General features: G+C 36.4%; 1 protein-coding gene across 10 annotated transcripts in view; it reads left to right on the forward strand.

Annotated features, from left to right (window-relative positions):
- LOC105397542 (forkhead box protein L2) overlaps positions 1-17,954 on the forward strand; it is a 41,819-nt gene that overhangs the window by 22,038 nt on the left and 1,827 nt on the right. For 4 of the 10 annotated variants that reach the window (XM_048632493.1, XM_048632491.1, XM_048632490.1 and 1 more), the window contains exons 4-10: positions 6,943-7,102; positions 7,801-8,129; positions 8,381-8,600; positions 9,922-10,075; positions 15,005-15,074; positions 15,448-15,564; positions 16,867-17,028. In XM_048632493.1, the coding sequence (XP_048488450.1) occupies positions 6,943-7,102; positions 7,801-8,129; positions 8,381-8,600; positions 9,922-10,075; positions 15,005-15,074; positions 15,448-15,564; positions 16,867-17,028 (1,212 nt within the window). Of the gene's footprint in view, positions 1-6,942; positions 7,103-7,800; positions 8,130-8,380; positions 8,601-9,921; positions 10,076-15,004; positions 15,075-15,447; positions 15,565-16,283; positions 16,840-16,866; positions 17,029-17,954 lie in introns of those variants that run through there. The other 6 variants (XM_048632489.1, XM_038121976.2, XM_038121978.2 and 3 more) reach the window with 6 other exon arrangements.

Genomic DNA, 17,954 nt, shown 5'->3' on the forward strand with positions numbered 1-17,954 from the left:
CCTGTATTGTATGTTAAATTAAGGAAAAATTGTTATTGGCCTTACTATTTATACATTTATCTTGTAACTACATAATATAACGCTGTTAATTTTCTAAAATAAATAAATATCTGTAAAGTTCCTTCTTGTTAATTTTTTCATAAATGTTCAGACGTAATATTATGTAAGTATCTAAGTACGTATATACATATGTAATTATATTTAATTTGTCATTTTATGTTTACTACATAAAGCTTAGGATAACTATCATTTGTTGAATATATACCAAATTAAACACTCTTTTTCAACTGCGTCTAAACTATTTATGTTTAGATTTAATTATTAACCTTTCATCTAATAAATTATTATTATTGCCAATATTCCTTCACTGGAAGGAGACCCAGCAGTGGAGACGTGATGGGTTGTGATGATGATGATGATAATGGTAATCGTCCACCATTTTGTTCTACGTTCTCCTAGTTTCAGAGCAAGTAGCAGCTGCGGTGGACTGTACGATTATTTCAGGGAGGCGATTAAATCTATCAATGAATTTCCGGCAGCCAGAGCTTGACACTTTTAATATCGCCAATCAAACTCCACGGCTTTGAATGAACAATACTGCCCAGTCGTAAATTAAGTATACCAAGCCACTTCTGCAGTGAGCCAGGGAGTGACGTTTTGTTTTGATTATTTATGGATTTCTGCATTTGTATATACTTTAATTCAATTTTGAGTAAGAGTCCCAAAATTACGGGTCAGACAAAAAAGAAGAGAATAAACAAAAGCCAATACTTTAAGAACATAAAACCTTGTTATCCTCTTATATGTGGTATGAATTTTGAAAAATTCTGAAAAACATGTTAGTTCATTTATTTATAAAGAAATACTTTCTAAATTTTTAAATAAAACAGTCTAACTAATAACTTTCCTCATATAAGAAACAATAGGTTAGACCTTCATCCCCTAAATAGAACCTGACGTATACTTACCAACTTTAGAGTATCTAGCCCCTCTGCGTAGTGCGTGATTCTTGGTCAGACATTCAGTACAAACTATTTTATGAATAAGATAAGATTAAACTGATAGCCTAAACTAATGATCTTCGTATTTCAAACTGAGCCCCCATCGCCGCCGCCGCCGCGACAGTCACCGCCGTAACATGACATCTTGAGCAACATAGAGCTGCAGTATCACCGTCTAACATTGAGTATTTGCACCCGAGTCCGCGTTGTTCTATGCGGTCAAATTAAAAATTCAAAATACAATTTAACGATAGTAAAAACTCAAAAAGAGAGGTTTATTTATGTGTTTTATGACATTTTATTTGCTTGACGAAATCTAATCATAATAATCAAAACCATTCCTCTTATAGCATTTCATTCTAGCTTTAGTACTTTAACAATCGAACCGACGTAATAAGATTTAAAGTGACATTAAAACGGCTAAGTTATGTGACGAGTCCAAGCTATAGCCCTTGATTTATGTCCCCTCGGGCGAGTCGAGTTTCGATTGCTACGGACGGTATTTTGAGAATCTGTGTCGGCCTGCCTGTGTTTTACAATGAGAACCACACTCGTGATTATAATGACTGCTTGTCAACAAACGCCTGAAGTACGTACTCGGTTCTAGAAATTGAATGTCGTTTTTAGTTGGTGAACCTTACTTTTTAAAGTGTGTTTTATGGTAGCTTATTTGAATAATTATTGTAGCCGTACCTAGGACCAAAAGGTTAGTTCAGAAAGGGTGTTTAATGTTTCATTTTGATTTTATACAAAAATACAGTATAGTGCCTCAATATTATCTGTCACACATATATTATAACCTAACAATTATTAGAGACACATCATATTGGAGCTTTCATTATAATTTTTAATAGCTTATGTTGGAATTCGTACTCAAAAGGATGTTCGATCAGGGTATACGGTATACTATATATATAAGAGCGGTGGTAGCTCAGTCGAGAGCGGTGGTAGCTCAGTCGGGTAAGCGCCCGCTTCTCACGCCAGAGATGCGGGTTCGATCCCGGCGCTGACATGTACCAATGAGTTCTTTTAACTTAAGTACAATGTATACCATCGCTCTTACGGCGAAGGAAAACAATATCGTGAGGGACCTGCATATCTAGATTTAGCACATCTAGATATGTGAACCCACCAACCCGCAGTGGACCAGCGTGGTGGGGTAATGGTCCAAGCTTAGGAAGGCAGTTTAGACCTTGGGGATATGTACAAAGGTTCGATTCGAGAGAGCCAGGTGCAGGTACTTAGACCCCCACAGAGAATAGAATAGAATAGGGTATACTATATATACTTATGATCGAAGAAAAGGATATACAAACTTTTTCATAATTTACCGAGAACAAAGCAAATAAAAAAGGAAAAAAAATAGTATGTACGTATGTACTCACTTATTTTAAATTGAGAATATGGAAATGTCCCTAAACGCATATTTCTGAATATAATATGAAATTGAATATCTAGGTGAGGTATTGCCAACTCAGCAACAGTTATAGTTATACCTAACACTGTAACACAATACCTGGCTGAGCAGATGTTCTATTTACTCATATCCATGTGAGAACTTAATACATACGTATACCTCTACATTATAGTATTACTTTACCATATATGACGTACTAATTCTGACTATCATCTTCAGATATTGTGAACAATCATGCAAAGTGTATGCGTTCTCTCGACAGAGCTTTTGGAAAATGTCTTGCCAAAAAAACTTTTTATACGTGTAGAACATATGAGCGGTGACGAAATACCTTATATACCGTATGAAACTTATTTTAAATATTTTGTAGTAAATAATACATATAGGCTTCTGGAGAAGTTTAGTGACACCATAGACATTAGTGGCATTTTTAGTTCTCCATATACCTATACACACATTGCATTGCACACTGCACAGTTCATCTTAAAACTCACTTATGATTTATGAATTATGACTATGAGTACTATGACTATGACACACAACTTACAGCAGTATAGCTATCTACAACCTATTGCTATATCAAAATAAAAGATTATCCTCCGGGGCGGCAACCGGCGGCTAAGCGCCGGTCGGCTCGGAGAGAATTCCTAACAACGAACAAAGCCTTATAAATATCGAATGGTCCATTTTGCGATTCAGTAAAACAGTCGAATTCGAGCCTCGGTAACGTTATTTAACGCGCCTACCGTAATGCGCGATACCTCGCCACAAAGGGTAATTGTTCGCATGTACAATCACGTTGAATAACGCCGGTTCCACGCAAGCGGGAGCGAATTCCGCGGAAGTCATAACAGGCGATGACGAAACCAACCTTGCGTAAGGGTAAATTTTATCAGTGCTCCAGACCTCGCCTAGGAGAGGATACTTGAAGCACGATCAGGTCGAGTTAACCAGTTAGATTATGAGTGCTGGAATATGCCTGTTGCTGCATTGGCGGTAGATTTCTTTAGACCAACTTGTTTGGAAATTAACCAGGGTATACATTATTTATTGTCTCTATCATAAAAGGGACATGGTGATACCCATGTATACTTAGAACACATTTGCGTACCACGGCAGAAATTGCTTACGAGGTGTAAGTTTAAGAGGCACTAATCAAGACCCGATAAGATAAATCCAGCACCTCCGGACTGTCCGGACTATGGTACAAATATGGAGTGCTAATATTAAATTTGTTTAATTTCTTACATGTCTTTTTAAGAAACTATTGTAGATTGGTTACTTAATGGTTATCCATTATATTAAAATGTTGCATATATAATTATATATCGTTCTAATGGTTTTAAAATACAGCGGTTTACGGTTTCAAGGATTCGTTTCAGAGGTTAGAAGGCTAAGACGAATTTGTAAATAAGCACAACAATAACAAGTTATCAACATTGTGAAGCGAAGTGCTAAAAGATTACTGTAATTTTAATGCAGCTTTAATTTATTTGTTAGTTTGCGATCGTGATTTTTTACTCGCGTAGTTTTGTGCTGTAAAACCTATGTAATTAAGTAAAATAATATTTTTTACATTTTATTGATTAATTCTGTAGTTGTGTTGTTGATTTGCCTACAAATAAATAACTATCTTTGTACACGTTTTTACTTTAATTTTGCCTAATTAAGAAGTAATAAGATATTCAGGAGGTAATCGCATGGCTGAATGCAAATGTATCCCAAGCTCTCTAAACATTCCACACTAAAATGATATGATGGAAGGTACTTTTAATTATGTAGTTTTCATCATCACTGCTGTAAATTATGCTACAAGGATCACTAGATACCACTATGTGTCTAATAAAATAAACATTTACTATATCACCCCAAGAACAAATGTCCGGTTTTAAGAAAAACTCATTAAAAGCTAATAAAACTGTAAAGTGTGCAACTTTCTTGATACGCGCAAGATAAATTTCGCTGTCAACAAACGACCAAGAAGATGATTAACAACATACGAGGAAAATAGTAATTGAGCAATAATACAAACAATATATTATACCTGTACTTAGGTTACTAACGATCTGTTCATTTCGTGCCTGTCCCGGGGCAGAGGTTACTTGATCTCCCCTATAAGAGTTTCTACGGGAGATTGACTAATTGAGCAAAAGGATAATATTTCCCAGTTCAAGGCGGCTGTGCCAATAAATGCTTACCCAATTATTGTAGATTGATCATGATCGTAGAGAAAAGATTATGGCTGTTTACAGGTCAGGCTCAGTTACAGGTAAAGCTAATAAATTAGTCCCTTCGGCTAACTTCAGTAAATGTTAGTCATTAAAACAAACCTGCATATAAGTCTGTTACAAGTTATAGTTTCCCTCACAGTATGTATAAATTATTAAAGAAAAATAATTATTGGAACCATACACGTCTTATTTATATGACCATAGAGATTTAGCTCTACCTATATAGTATGTCTTAAACTACCTGTCTGGTTGCATCGGTGAACTAATACCGGTCGCATCATAATGTCTAGGTATTGAGCGGCTGCGAGTCAATTCGCATGGCCCCAACTAACGTTCCACAATTGTTATTTGTTATTAATTTCATGAACGATACGGCGGCTTTAAATGTTTTATAAATATCGGCCATTGTTAAGCGTGCGACACAATACGGGCGGTGCCGGCGTGGATTACCGGGGAGGTGACGCATGAGAACACTTACACCACATTACTTGAACACTTATTTCACCTGGATAACTAACCTAGACTTACATAATATTATGTTCATGATAAGCACGATGGACACGGGGCACGATGAACATAGGGTTGACGATGATAGAGATGGCATAGGGATGGTAGACGTCAAAACTCAGAACTGTAATCACGCTTTACAGTATGATTTCATGAAAACGATACATATAGAAATTTTAAAATTTAGTTCAAATTTATGAAAACAGCTCTGTATTGTTCAGAAAGAGTTTTTGAGAGCTACTATAAAATAATCCAGAAACTTTGATCAAGAATAGAAATTGTTAAAAAATTTGGGGTGTTTATGAACCGGTTTCACATACCGATCTCATTATTAGCATTCGTTGTTAACAACGCTCCAGTTACTGAACACAAAATGAATGAAATGAAAATATTTATTTGTCCTTCGCGGCCTGAACGCGTGGTGACTTTGCTGCATATATTTTATTTTTTGTTTATATTGTGATGTATTTATAAAATGCGATAGGCTGAGGAAACAGAAGTTTAGTTTAATGGCAAGGCCTTATGAACATGATATAACCCACCCAAAGGTTGCCTGAAAAAGATCGCTTTTAGCGATAAGGCCGCATGTTGTGCTTACTCTTACGAAAATCTTATGTAACGAAATTTATTTTGTGTGCTTCACCTCTGAGAACAAGTACAATTGTTTTGTGTAAAATAGAAAATTATAAGTAAAAATAAAAAAAAAAAGTTAACTTACATGAATAAACCCAGCGCACGTCCATACAAAGATATACCTACATTGTCCTCCCGGCTGATACTTAAGCCGTAGGTTAGGAATTCTGTAGCTGCTCAAGTACTATTATAGTATTGTAGGTACATATAACATAAATATCTCTCACAAAAATGTATAAGCACATTACTTATGTAGTATGTAGGTATATACATAGGTAGTAGATATTTTTAGCAGCTCCAGCGGAACATAGCGACGCTTCCAAGAAAACCGTATCGGGAGGCACGTACGCTTAAGATTGGCTAAATCCAAGCGTAAAATATAACAACCTCATAACAATAATATTCCATAAACATTGTTCAATATGCACAATTAATTTCAGCATTTCAATACAAATTTTATAAAGACCTCTGCCCAATACACTGTGCAGTTGGACGATGTTACGTGCAGTTGAATTCGATTTTGAAACCGTAACATGTTTTCATAATAGCGCGGTTATGAGAATAGGCATAGGACGGATTTCTTCATGCGTAGATTCAGGTATATTCGTCCCACTTATTTGCAAAGCAATCAGAATTCGTAGTTACTAACTCGAGAATTCGACATTCGCTTCATCAAAATGGTCGACTAGTTAGAAATGTGCTTTGGACAGCACAACGGTAAATAGCTGAGCTGGTTATGACGCATTTCGCACATCACATCGCCACGATGGAATGAATACGGTGAATCATCTTATGGCCTTGTCTAAGTTTAATTATATCTGAAATAAGTGTGTAGGACTTCATAAAAATACGAACCACCATCCACAGTTGCATCTGAGAAAACTTGTAGGTAGCTAATATAAAAATACTAACTAAATACTAGCAAATACCTACCTAGTTTATTAAGAGTGAAGTCTGAATCTTTATAGTATAAACCTTTGAATTGGTTCTGTCGGGTGATTTTTTATGATTAATAAATACCTATACTTATTGAAACTGAAACTGAATATATTGCACACTCGTGTGTTAACAGTTACATTAAACCTATCTATTAACATAGAATTTAAAAAGAAACTGAACTCGTCTCACCATACTTCTCATTCGGCGGTCCCAGGTTCCTCCCCGTACGACGAGCGGGTGTGTCTTCAGGACAACGGCGGGGCGGACACCCCCAACTCTCACATCAAGGGTGATGAAGACCTGTCCCGGGTGTACCAGACCCTCAGCCTGCCCGCGCTGGCCCGGGATGACAATACCACCAGCTCTACCAACAGGTAAACTATCAAATATACAGGGTGTTGCAAAAAGGGGGTGACCCCCTCCCTGAGTCACACCCTTTCGGCTTAGTAACTTATAGGCTTTTTAGAAAAAGTTAAAAAGTTGATGAATAAGTTCCACTTACAAATGCCGTCACTAAGTAAGTGAATATTTAGTTTGAAAGTTGAACTAAATATTAACGTTTTTAGTTGGTTACATTCTGATGCGATGTTAAAGGTACCTAATTACTTCAATATTGCAGACGGCGTAATTACCCTAGCCTTTTCCGTTTTGAAGTAAATCGGTGCTTTTGTTGCTGGAACTTTTTCATTGCTCGTGAGTGTAATTAGAAAATTAGGTCAATAAACATGGAGTAGACACTTTCCTGTTTTTTCATTAGGTTAGATGAATCTTAGAAGTGTAAGTTGCTACGTGTATTTTATAAGTAAATAGCCCTTTGTTTACGGTCTTAATGAATTTCCTTGTTTACATAAACATAGCCAGGAAATAAGAGTAGCATGCCCTATTTAACTGAGGTATATAATGTGAGTACATAAAGAAACAAAAATATATAGGATAAAACGAAAAAACAGACAAAATGTCCTTATTTTTTTTACAAAATAAAATAAAAAAAAATACAAACGTAAAAGTACCTAGTATTATTTAATTAATTAGGTAAATTAGCTAATGACCTAAATCGAATGTTTGTCAACAGTGAACCCAAGAGTAAATCGAAGTCGTCTTCCCCGCCGAGCCCCGGCAACGCTTCTGACGTGAAGCCTCAGTCCACCACAGCCTCACAAGCCCTCACCAAGCCACCCTTCTCCTACGTAGCCCTCATCACCATGGCCATCCAGAACAGCCAGACAAAACGGGCCACGCTAAGCGAAATATACTCGTACATAACCAAGGAGTTTCCCTTCTACGAGAAGAATAAAAAGGGATGGCAGAACTCTATCAGACACAACTTGAGCCTCAACGAATGCTTCATCAAGGTACCCAGAGAGGGAGGAGGGGAGCGGAAAGGCAACTACTGGACTCTTGGTAAGTGTTCAGAAAATGAGCTGTGTGTTTAGTAGGATCCATCGGTGGCTGTGCTCTTGCGAAAAAAGCTGTGCGTTTTTGTTTTTACATATTTGGAATTTATTCATTGACTATTGCGACTGGCTTACGCGAATTCTATTGATGGTAAAAGAAACGTTACACTACAACAGGTCTTCCACCCACCCCAAAATTGACTTAAAAAATTTGACCCCTGACTTTGCATACGTTTTGTGAGCGTCCCATTATTCTAGATCCTCACTGCGGCGACATGTTCGAAAACGGCAACTTCCGTCGGCGCCGGCGCATGAAGCGTCCCTTCCGGGCCACCCCCTACTCCAAGACGCTGTTCGGGGACGGCTACCACGTGGGCCACGTGGGCCACGCGCCGCACATGCAGCCGCTGCCGCTTGGGACACGGAACTACTTCGGGGCAGGGTCGCCGTACCCGCCCTCTTATCCCAGATATGATACGTAAGTTGGTTTTGATAAGTTTCTGTTTTCTTATACTCCTATTATGGAGCATCTTCTGTCGTCAGACGTAGGTATACCTATGTCCGTGCTATTTAGTCATTTTTAAGATGGTATAATTTAAATATAATAAAGAAATATTTGGTGATTCTGGGAGCGTAAAATTTATGGATGAAATAAATAATTGAGTATTGAGTATTGAGAGTTTTGCAATGCAGTGAATGGTAATATTAAGTTTATAGAAGAAGTATAATAGGCACCTTAGATGGTATTTTTCATGACCACGGCATAGTACATGTTCTCATCCAACATTTGGGGATTTTGGAGTAAACATTTATTTATACAACTACCAACAATATTTAATATTGCCTGCCTCCGACATTGAAGCTAAAAGCACAGCTCGTACATGTTTGATGAATACATATAGCCTATGGTAGGAAAATCAAAATATTGCCGACTAAATGAGAAATATGTATGAAAATACAAAATGAATTTAATAGTTGCAATCCAATAGGTTTACATTCAAAGAACTGAAAGAAAATCCTGACAGATACCTACGTTAGTTAATAATTAATTTCGTCATTACAAATTACAAACACATTTTTTTGTTTCTCATTTATTACGGAATAACTTTTTAGTATGGGGGTTGGTATTTTTGTATCGCAAATTTGCAAAGTTGGCAGAATTGAGGAGCTATGTGACCCCCTTTTCTTTTTCTATTTTCTATTGTCTGTGGGGGTGTAAGTACCTGCATCTGGCTCTCTCGAGTGGAACCTTTGTGCATATCCCCTAGGTCTAAACTGCCTTCCTAAGCTTGGACCATTACCCACCACGCTGGTCCACTGCGGGTTGGTGGGTTCACATATCTAGATTGATGTTCTAAATCTAGATATGCAGGTTTCCTCACGACGTTTTATTTTACCGTAAGAGCGATGGTATACATTGTACTTAAGTTAAAAGAACTCATTGGTACATGTCAGCGCCGGGATTCGAACCCGCATCTCTTGCGTTAGAAGCGGGCGCATACCCGACTGAGCTACCACCGCTATGTGACCCCCTTTCGGATGTATGTTTTACGCTTTGTAAATAGTCCTGCAAACCATACCTCGCTCGGGGCGCAAGACGCCCACAATATCACGGAACAAAAGTTTCGATGTCGCACGATCGAAATCTTTTGTCTTGAGCCTCATATCTATCGTCTTGCGCAACTCGCTAGGTATGCAAATGTGCATATACTCTCGAGCGATGAAAAAGTTCCACCGGCCCTTTTCATTCCATATGCCACAGGATACCCGTGAGTGTAGTATTTGCCCACTGCTTCCAGATCATGGCTGTCGCAGTCGCCAGGTGCACTGAACTACGGCGGGTGCTCCATGTCTCGCAGCCCGCCCGGCTGCTCCCCGCACTCCGCGCTGCCTCACCAGGGCTCCCCTGTGTCCGTCAACCCCTTCGCGCCGGCCCACCAGATACAGGGACAGGTATGCTTCAGAGACTTATACCCTGGTTACACCGAAAAATTTCAGTCACCGCAAAAGTGGTGTAGTAAGCCGAAGTGTTACTCTAGTCAACCAATCTCCGACTATAAAACATCTTTACACCTACCGAGTAGAGAGGCGAGACAGTATTCTCGGCCGAGCACTCTGTCAATTGCTAGCTGTTCTTTGTATGAGGATCGGGCGAGGATACTGTCTCGCCACTCTACTTGGTAGATGTAACAAGGGTTTATGGTCGGAAATTGGTTGAGTAGAGTAACACAGGTTGTTGAAAAAGTCTTTTCGGCTTACTACCTACTCATTTTTGCGGTGACTGAAGGTAATTGCAAAAAAGTTTCAATCAACAATCGATTTTTGACAATTTGCGAATAAAAACTCTTATTTTTTATTAAGCCTTGTTTGGGTACTCAATATTTTATGGAGTTATTTAACTAACATCAAGATACTAAGAAACCAATAGTTTAATTAAAAGTAATTAAGTACTCATTGGTATTTAAAACAGATCGAATTACTAATAGGCTAAAACGCTGAACGCCTGAACTGTCTTATGAGTAAAATTTCGTCAATGAATTTTCATGCCCCAGGGCCAAACACACGAGGGGCGTATCCCATAATCTTATACTTTACATTTACTTGCTAGTAAACCGAATTAAGGGGCAATAAAAATTGTTTGGAATATAGCACATTATTACAAGGTACCTTACGTTAGCGTTACGTTTCATGTAACAATTGTTTCACAATCCATGGTATTGTGCACCGATAACGTGTTAATTACCCTGCTTCAGAAATTAAAACTAAATTAAAACTCTGCTGCTTATCAGAATGCAATAAAAGCATCGGTTCATAATATTTAAACAATTACGTAAAATCTTATTGATTAAATGCAATGAATTTTAAATAATACGTACTTATTGCTAATCTATACTCGCGAGCAAAAAAAAAATTCTGCAGTTCTAGTACAGGTTTGACAGTTTGTCGAAAACTATAAAAGTTTACGTTTTCTCTCATACTAAGTGACGCCTCTAATGGAAACTAACATGAAATTTTTGATGCAAAAGAATGATGACAGGAGAAAACGTAAACTTTTTTCGTTTTCATAAATAGCAAAACCCGTACTAGAGGGTCTGGTGACATATTATTACGAAACGGCCATTACAAGCAAGTGGATCTTTTTCATTGCTCGCGATGTACTTGACTGTAATACTTTTTCTATTCCCATGCTTACAAGAACATGTCGAGGAGGAGATCTGTGGTGGGTATATTTAAAAATATTCATTTGTTATTTAACTAGACCTTATTTTATAAGTGCAGTAGTGGTTTCCGTAAAAGTTACTTAGGTTCTTTTTAATCTGGTCAACTGTACTGTAACTGCCAAGTTCCAACTGGACTTATAAAAATATATTGGAACAAAGTTGATTCAGAGGGCAGTAATACAAATGAGCAAATTTTAAATAGCATTTCTATAAAAAAATATAAATTAGGTTTTGTTAGTAATTCTTTTATTACGTTGCAAATTATTATTTTGGTTTTTGGATAGTTGGGAGAATGATATTCCCGTAATATACATCCATAATTACGATACTTTCTGTCTTATGAAATTTTACTTTGCTCTATATATTATACAGGGTGGCCCAAAGAGTGACGTCCAAAGGAAAATGTTTGATTCCTTAGGTCAAGGGGTAGCCAAATCACCCCCATGTATGTTCAGCAATTTTTTGTAGTTTAGGAGTTATGATTTTTTTTCCTTTTTTTCTACGAAAATCGACATCAGTGGATTAATTATGTTTTATAATTTTTTGGATAACTTTTTTAAAGCATTTTTTATTTTTATGTCATCCTCTTAAGTTGTTCTTTTAACCATAAAAGTTTCAGCTTCCTAGCTGTAATGTAAGTTAGTTATTTTTTTATCGAAAGTTCGAATTATATCATCGAGCTAGACTGCTCTGAATTTTCTACTTGAAATTAAAAATTGAAAAAGATATTCTCATGGTCCCTTATTAATTTTAAAAACTCCGCAAGGTTCCAAAATTACATAAAAATAAAAATAAACTACCTATTGCTTAATAGGGTATTATTTGCAGAAAAAAGCCTTCAAAGGTACCTGGGTGGAAATTACCTAATTAGTAAATTGTTTCAGAAAGTTGAAATATTCCTGTTATGTCATTACTAAGGACTAATTAAGTTAGAGAATGTATCAAATTAAAGGGAAAATTAAATTATTTACTTTTTTTTTTAAATTTAAGTTACATTTTTGAATGTAAATTCTTAGAAAAATGTTTTAGTCTGAGTAGTAAGATTTATGAGATATTTTTTTTATTAATAATAAGTAAATAAACTCTAATAATTATTTTACACATTTACTTACAATAAATTTTCAAAATGGCGACCTCCCATAGCAATACACAACCTACATCTACGCAAGAAATTTTCTTTAAGTCAAAAAAGTGACAAATGTAAAAAATATGACATTTGTCAAATGGTTAAACATGTAAAAAAAGTACCTTTTCTCAAAAATGTGACATCTGTCAAAAAGTTACATCTGAATGAAACAGAGAAGCGTATAGGCGACTTAAAGAAAATTTCTTGCGTAGATGTAGGTTGTGTATTGCTATGGGAGGTCGCCATTTTGAAAATTTATTGTGAGTAAATGTGTAAAATAATTATTAGAGTTTATTTACTTATTATTAATAATAAAATTATCTCATAAATCTTACTACTCAGACTAAAACATTTTTCTAAGAATTTACATTCAAAAATGTAACTTAAATTTAAAAAAAAAGTAAATAATTTAATTTTCCCTTTAATTTGATACATTCTCTAACTTAATTAGTCCTTAGTAATGACATAACAGGAATATTTCAACTTTCTGAAACAATTTACTAATTAGGTAATTTCCACCCAGGTACCTTTGAAGGCTTTTTTCTGCAAATAATACCCTATTAAGCAATAGTTTATTTTTATGTAATTTTGGAACCTTGCGGAGTTTTTAAAATTAATAAGGCACCATGAGAATATCTTTTTGAATTTTTAATTTCAAGTAGAAAATTCAGAGCAGTCTAGCTCGATGATATAATTCGAACTTTCGATAAAAAAATAACTAACTTACATTACAGCTAGGAAGCTGAAACTTTTATGGTTTAAAGAACAACTTAAGAGGATGACACAAAAATAAAAAATGCTTTAAAAAAGTTATCCTAAAAATAATAAAACATGATTAATCCACAGAGGTCGATTTTCGCAGAAAATTAGGAAAAAAAATCATAACTTCTAAACTACTAAAAATTGCTGAACATACATGGGGGTGATTTGGCTACCCCTTGACCTAAGGAATCAAACATTTTCCTTTGGACGTCACTCTTTGGGCCACCCTGTATATCGGGGCATATTTTTATTTATCATGTTCAACCCTGTATTATATTATTAACAATATCTATTCTATTCTATTCTGAGAGGGGGCGAAGTTCCTGTACATGGCTCTCTGGAGTGTAACCTTTGTACATATCCCCTTGATTTTATTAACAATATCTTCTTTTATCTCTGATAACAATACTTTATTTTTTTCGTCATTTACTTAAGGGGAGTAAGATTTCAGATTACCATATCAATAAAATGGCGCATTTGTCTGTATAGATTGATTAAACCCAATGTACTTATACAATTATCAAAATGAATCTTACCCAATTCTGTGCGTAATCGATTCATGCCTACTTGTTGTTTATCTCGTGCTTTGGTATCGCCGGGTCAAGGGAATATTATATCGAATTGGAACTGTCAAATGTGCAGCGGGTAGTTTATATCACTTTTTGTGATCTAATTAAATTGTTGTTGGCTGATGTTGCCACCCAGTTAGGATGGACATATTATGCAAAAAGATTTAAATTATCTCTAATTGCGACTCAATTTTATTGATCGTGGGGGTTCTAATCTGACTGTCATACAATTCATAGATTCTACAATTCTACACTGAAATCCTTGCCTCTGTCGAAAAATCCAGGACAGGCAAACATTGACACATTATTTGAAACAATTTTAAATATTATACAAATGTCAATTTTAGCGTGGAAGTAATAAGTAATAAACCGTATTATAATGGGTGTAAATTCTATCAATAGTGGAGAAATTAAGCTAAATGACTTAAGTGGGGTTCACTTTGGTAAAGTGTTAGGCGATAACGAAAATATGTATCTAATAGGTGCCTTAAATATAAAAAGGTATCGACTTAAATAATATTGAATAACATGCCTTGACTGACCCTTAGATTAAATTCGCGGGAATGCGAGAGGTGAGTGCCGAGATGGGTACACTATCATTTATATGTTCATTTTTATGTTTATGTAAATAATTAGTGTTATCGTTTACCAGCTACGCTTTTTCAGTTACGTTTTGTATAAAAAAACTGAATCTGTTATATTTTCACATTAAATAAAATCAATCACTTGGGCAGTATCAGGTAAACAGTAGCATTTGCATGTTTCACAATGCCTGAACAAAAAATATATGTGGGATAAATAAAAGTGATGTCTAAAATACAATGACAATGAACAGTTTGGTATTTTTTGACATATTGTAATAATACAGACATCTTTCATAAGTGTGTACGTTTCAGATAAAATATCCTAAAGGTCAAATATCCTTGCATTTATGTTATGGTTGTATATGTGTGTATGTGTTGGTGACATATTTATTGGAAACTTAAGAATGTGGTTCCCAAGTTAAAAAAAATACTATCACGATCTACCTGTGCAGTACCGAAATTGCAAAAATCTATATGGGTGGAGCAGATAACGAATTCAAAGACTCAGTCGCATTTTGTTTTTACCAAAACACGTTTTTTTAATGTTCTACGCACAAAGCAAAATTCTACGTGTACCTAATAAATGAACGCATAATAAATTTCAGTTTTGTTGTTTTCAGCTGCAGAGTCCGCTGCAGCCCATGCAGCCCATGTCCGTCAACAGCTATCAGATCGGAGTTAGCACCTTAGGTAACAAAAGTTCTCTATAATAATTATAGATACACAACTTTGCTTTACATTGGCCAAGAACTATACTTATTTCAGTGTAGTATCATTGTCATCGCTATGATTACATGTGCTACGTCGCAGTACGAGTAGAGTTGCGGCTAGCACAACAGCGCTCAGCTACAGCTAGACTGTCGTGTCGTGCTATCTGCATTCCCCCTGCATACCTAGCAAGGGGCGCAAGACATGCAATACAAGACGTGACAAAAATCCTGCGGCCTCGAGAGGAAACAATTACGTACTGGTTATCATCACGGTTACAAACGACAATAAGAAGAACTCAATACAAAACCCATACTTATTCCAACTTGTTAAAGTGCTATTCTCTATATTGCAGACGGGTCACCGAGCCCCGGCCCGGGGTACTCGGCTGGCGGGTACTCCCCTGGCCGGCACCACGACGTCGTCACCTCCTCCGACACCGCCGTCCCGAGGTTCCCCTTCTGGTCTGAAGGTAATTACGAGTATAATGGAGTGAAGGATGAGGATTAGACGATGACCCCGAACATTAGCAATCGATAATCCTTAAGCAGCGGCCGCGTTGCATATCTGTCTATAACTTGTATGGAGGTGTTGGTGTTTGATAGATAAGCGATGCTGCTCTTGGATTGATGATTGCTGATGTGTCGGTCACGGTACGGTAGCAGGATGTATTTACGGATAATATGGAACATTCAAGAGTAGTACAATTTTAAAGATTCCAAAATCAAGTTAGAATATATTTGTTCACACGTACCTGACTACTTTAAAGTCAGTTAAAGTTAAAGAAATCCCATATTATTATGCTAAGTACTCTTGATTCAGTGTAGTATTATCATAAATCATCACCCTGTATCTGTACAGTATAAATTATGTTTGATTATTTGACGACCGAATGGCGTAGTGGTTAGTGACCCTGACTACTGAGCCGAAGGTCCCGGGTTCGATTCCCGGCTAGGGCAGATATTTGTTTAAACACTGATATTTGTTCTCGGGTCTTGGGTGTTGATATTTATATTTAGTATCTATCTATCTATGTATTTGTGTAGATATATCAGCTGTCCGACACCCATAACACAGGTTCTGCCTAGCTTGGGGTCGGATGGCCGTGTGTGAGATGTCCCCACATATTTATTTTTTATTTTATTATTTTTTGTACCTAACTAATTGAAACATGTTTTACTTTACATGCAGCGCGTGTTTTCACACAATAGAGGAAGGATATTCGGTGACTACAGGCAAACCAAAAAATACCTAAATACACAGACCATATTCACAGTTCATAATAATAAACAATTCTAAGCTGTGATTGGTGGATGTTGCGGTGATCATCGCAAGAGTAGAACCATTTATCGCGTGACGAGATAAAATATCGAAATCCATTATGGGTTATGGGAAAGCAGTAAGGCCCATGCCGAGTTGCTATAAATGCATACAGTATGGCCACGCATGACATTGTGTCCAATGCAATCACAGTGCAGAAAGGCTTTTAAGACTTATCGAGCGGGACGCTTAAAAAGCTCTGAAGTCCATTAAAAAAGCCACGTTAACACATTAATGGACAACTAAAGTTGATTGAATGTGGTTTATAATCAATGACGTAACGGGCAAATTTTCCAAATAATTTTAAAGTAGAGATTCTACAACTTCTTTTTGTATATTTGTAGATGTGAAAATGAGTTCACGACCATTTCGTAAAACGCTCCGTCAAAGAGGAGAAGAAATGGCTTTCAAACATCTTACCAACTTTATTATCACCTTCCTCACACTCTACCAGTAATGCGGAAAAATGACACAGAATCAGTGCTGTACGTTCCAGGCGGGTCCCCCAGCCCCAACCCCGGCTACGCCCCGCCCGGCTCCTTCTCCCCCACTCGACGGCACGAAGCTGTCACGTCTTCCGACTCACCTGGTACGAGGTTCTCTTTTTGGCCTGAGGGTAAATATACATATGGGTTTTCATCTATTCATTAACCACCAGTTTCAATAACTCTATCTACCGATGACTGGTGAACTTAATACGATTTTGATAGGTTGTAACTTAATATGTCAAAATAGTATGAAAGTAACTACCAGTCATCGGTAGATAGAGTTATTGAAACTGGCAGTAAGCCAGTCTTACACTGCCAGCGGAGTAAAAAGCTGCTAGAGCTAGCGAGGAAAATTTTATGAAAATTTATGTTGTGGAGATAAGGGAGACTTTGAGATGCAAGCTCCGCTAGCAGTGGAACGCTGGAACGCTTTGGCTGAAACTGTGGTGATTAGTACATTACTGGCATAGACAAGCTACCTGCAAGAGAATAAAAAAAATCATCCTCATATTTTACTGTACATAGTTAGGTACATACCTAATATGTAATTAGCATGCAATGTTAGCAAGGGACGGAACATTTATAATAATATAACTGTCTAAGATTAGACCTACTACGATTTTAGAACCAATATCAGGATTGAGACTTAACATGCTTTAGTTATTTTACAATTCCTACGGGTTAATTTCATAATAATTTTCATAATAACCAAAAAAAAAGACTTCTTTATTATTATGATATTGGTTCTCGAATAGGTATGATCCTGAGAACCCTAATTGCATGAAAATGGGGAAATTATCAAAGTTAAGGTCGTATTAGATATATTCGTCATCAAATTCCTCAGATGTAATGTTATGTACTTAAAACATATATTTTATAAAATTTATAACAATACGACACCAGTTTTCACAACATTTCTCTACATTCTTGAATTTTCCTGCTGAATGAATCGGTACGCATGCATGAATACGCATGTAACTACTTATGAGATACATTCCCAAATGAAATATAATAAAGTGTCAGTAGAACTATAAAAATATCTAAAGATTGTGTA

This window comes from Plutella xylostella, chromosome Z, assembly GCF_932276165.1.
Source record: "Plutella xylostella chromosome Z, ilPluXylo3.1, whole genome shotgun sequence".
Classification (NCBI taxonomy): Eukaryota; Metazoa; Arthropoda; class Insecta; order Lepidoptera; family Plutellidae; genus Plutella; species Plutella xylostella.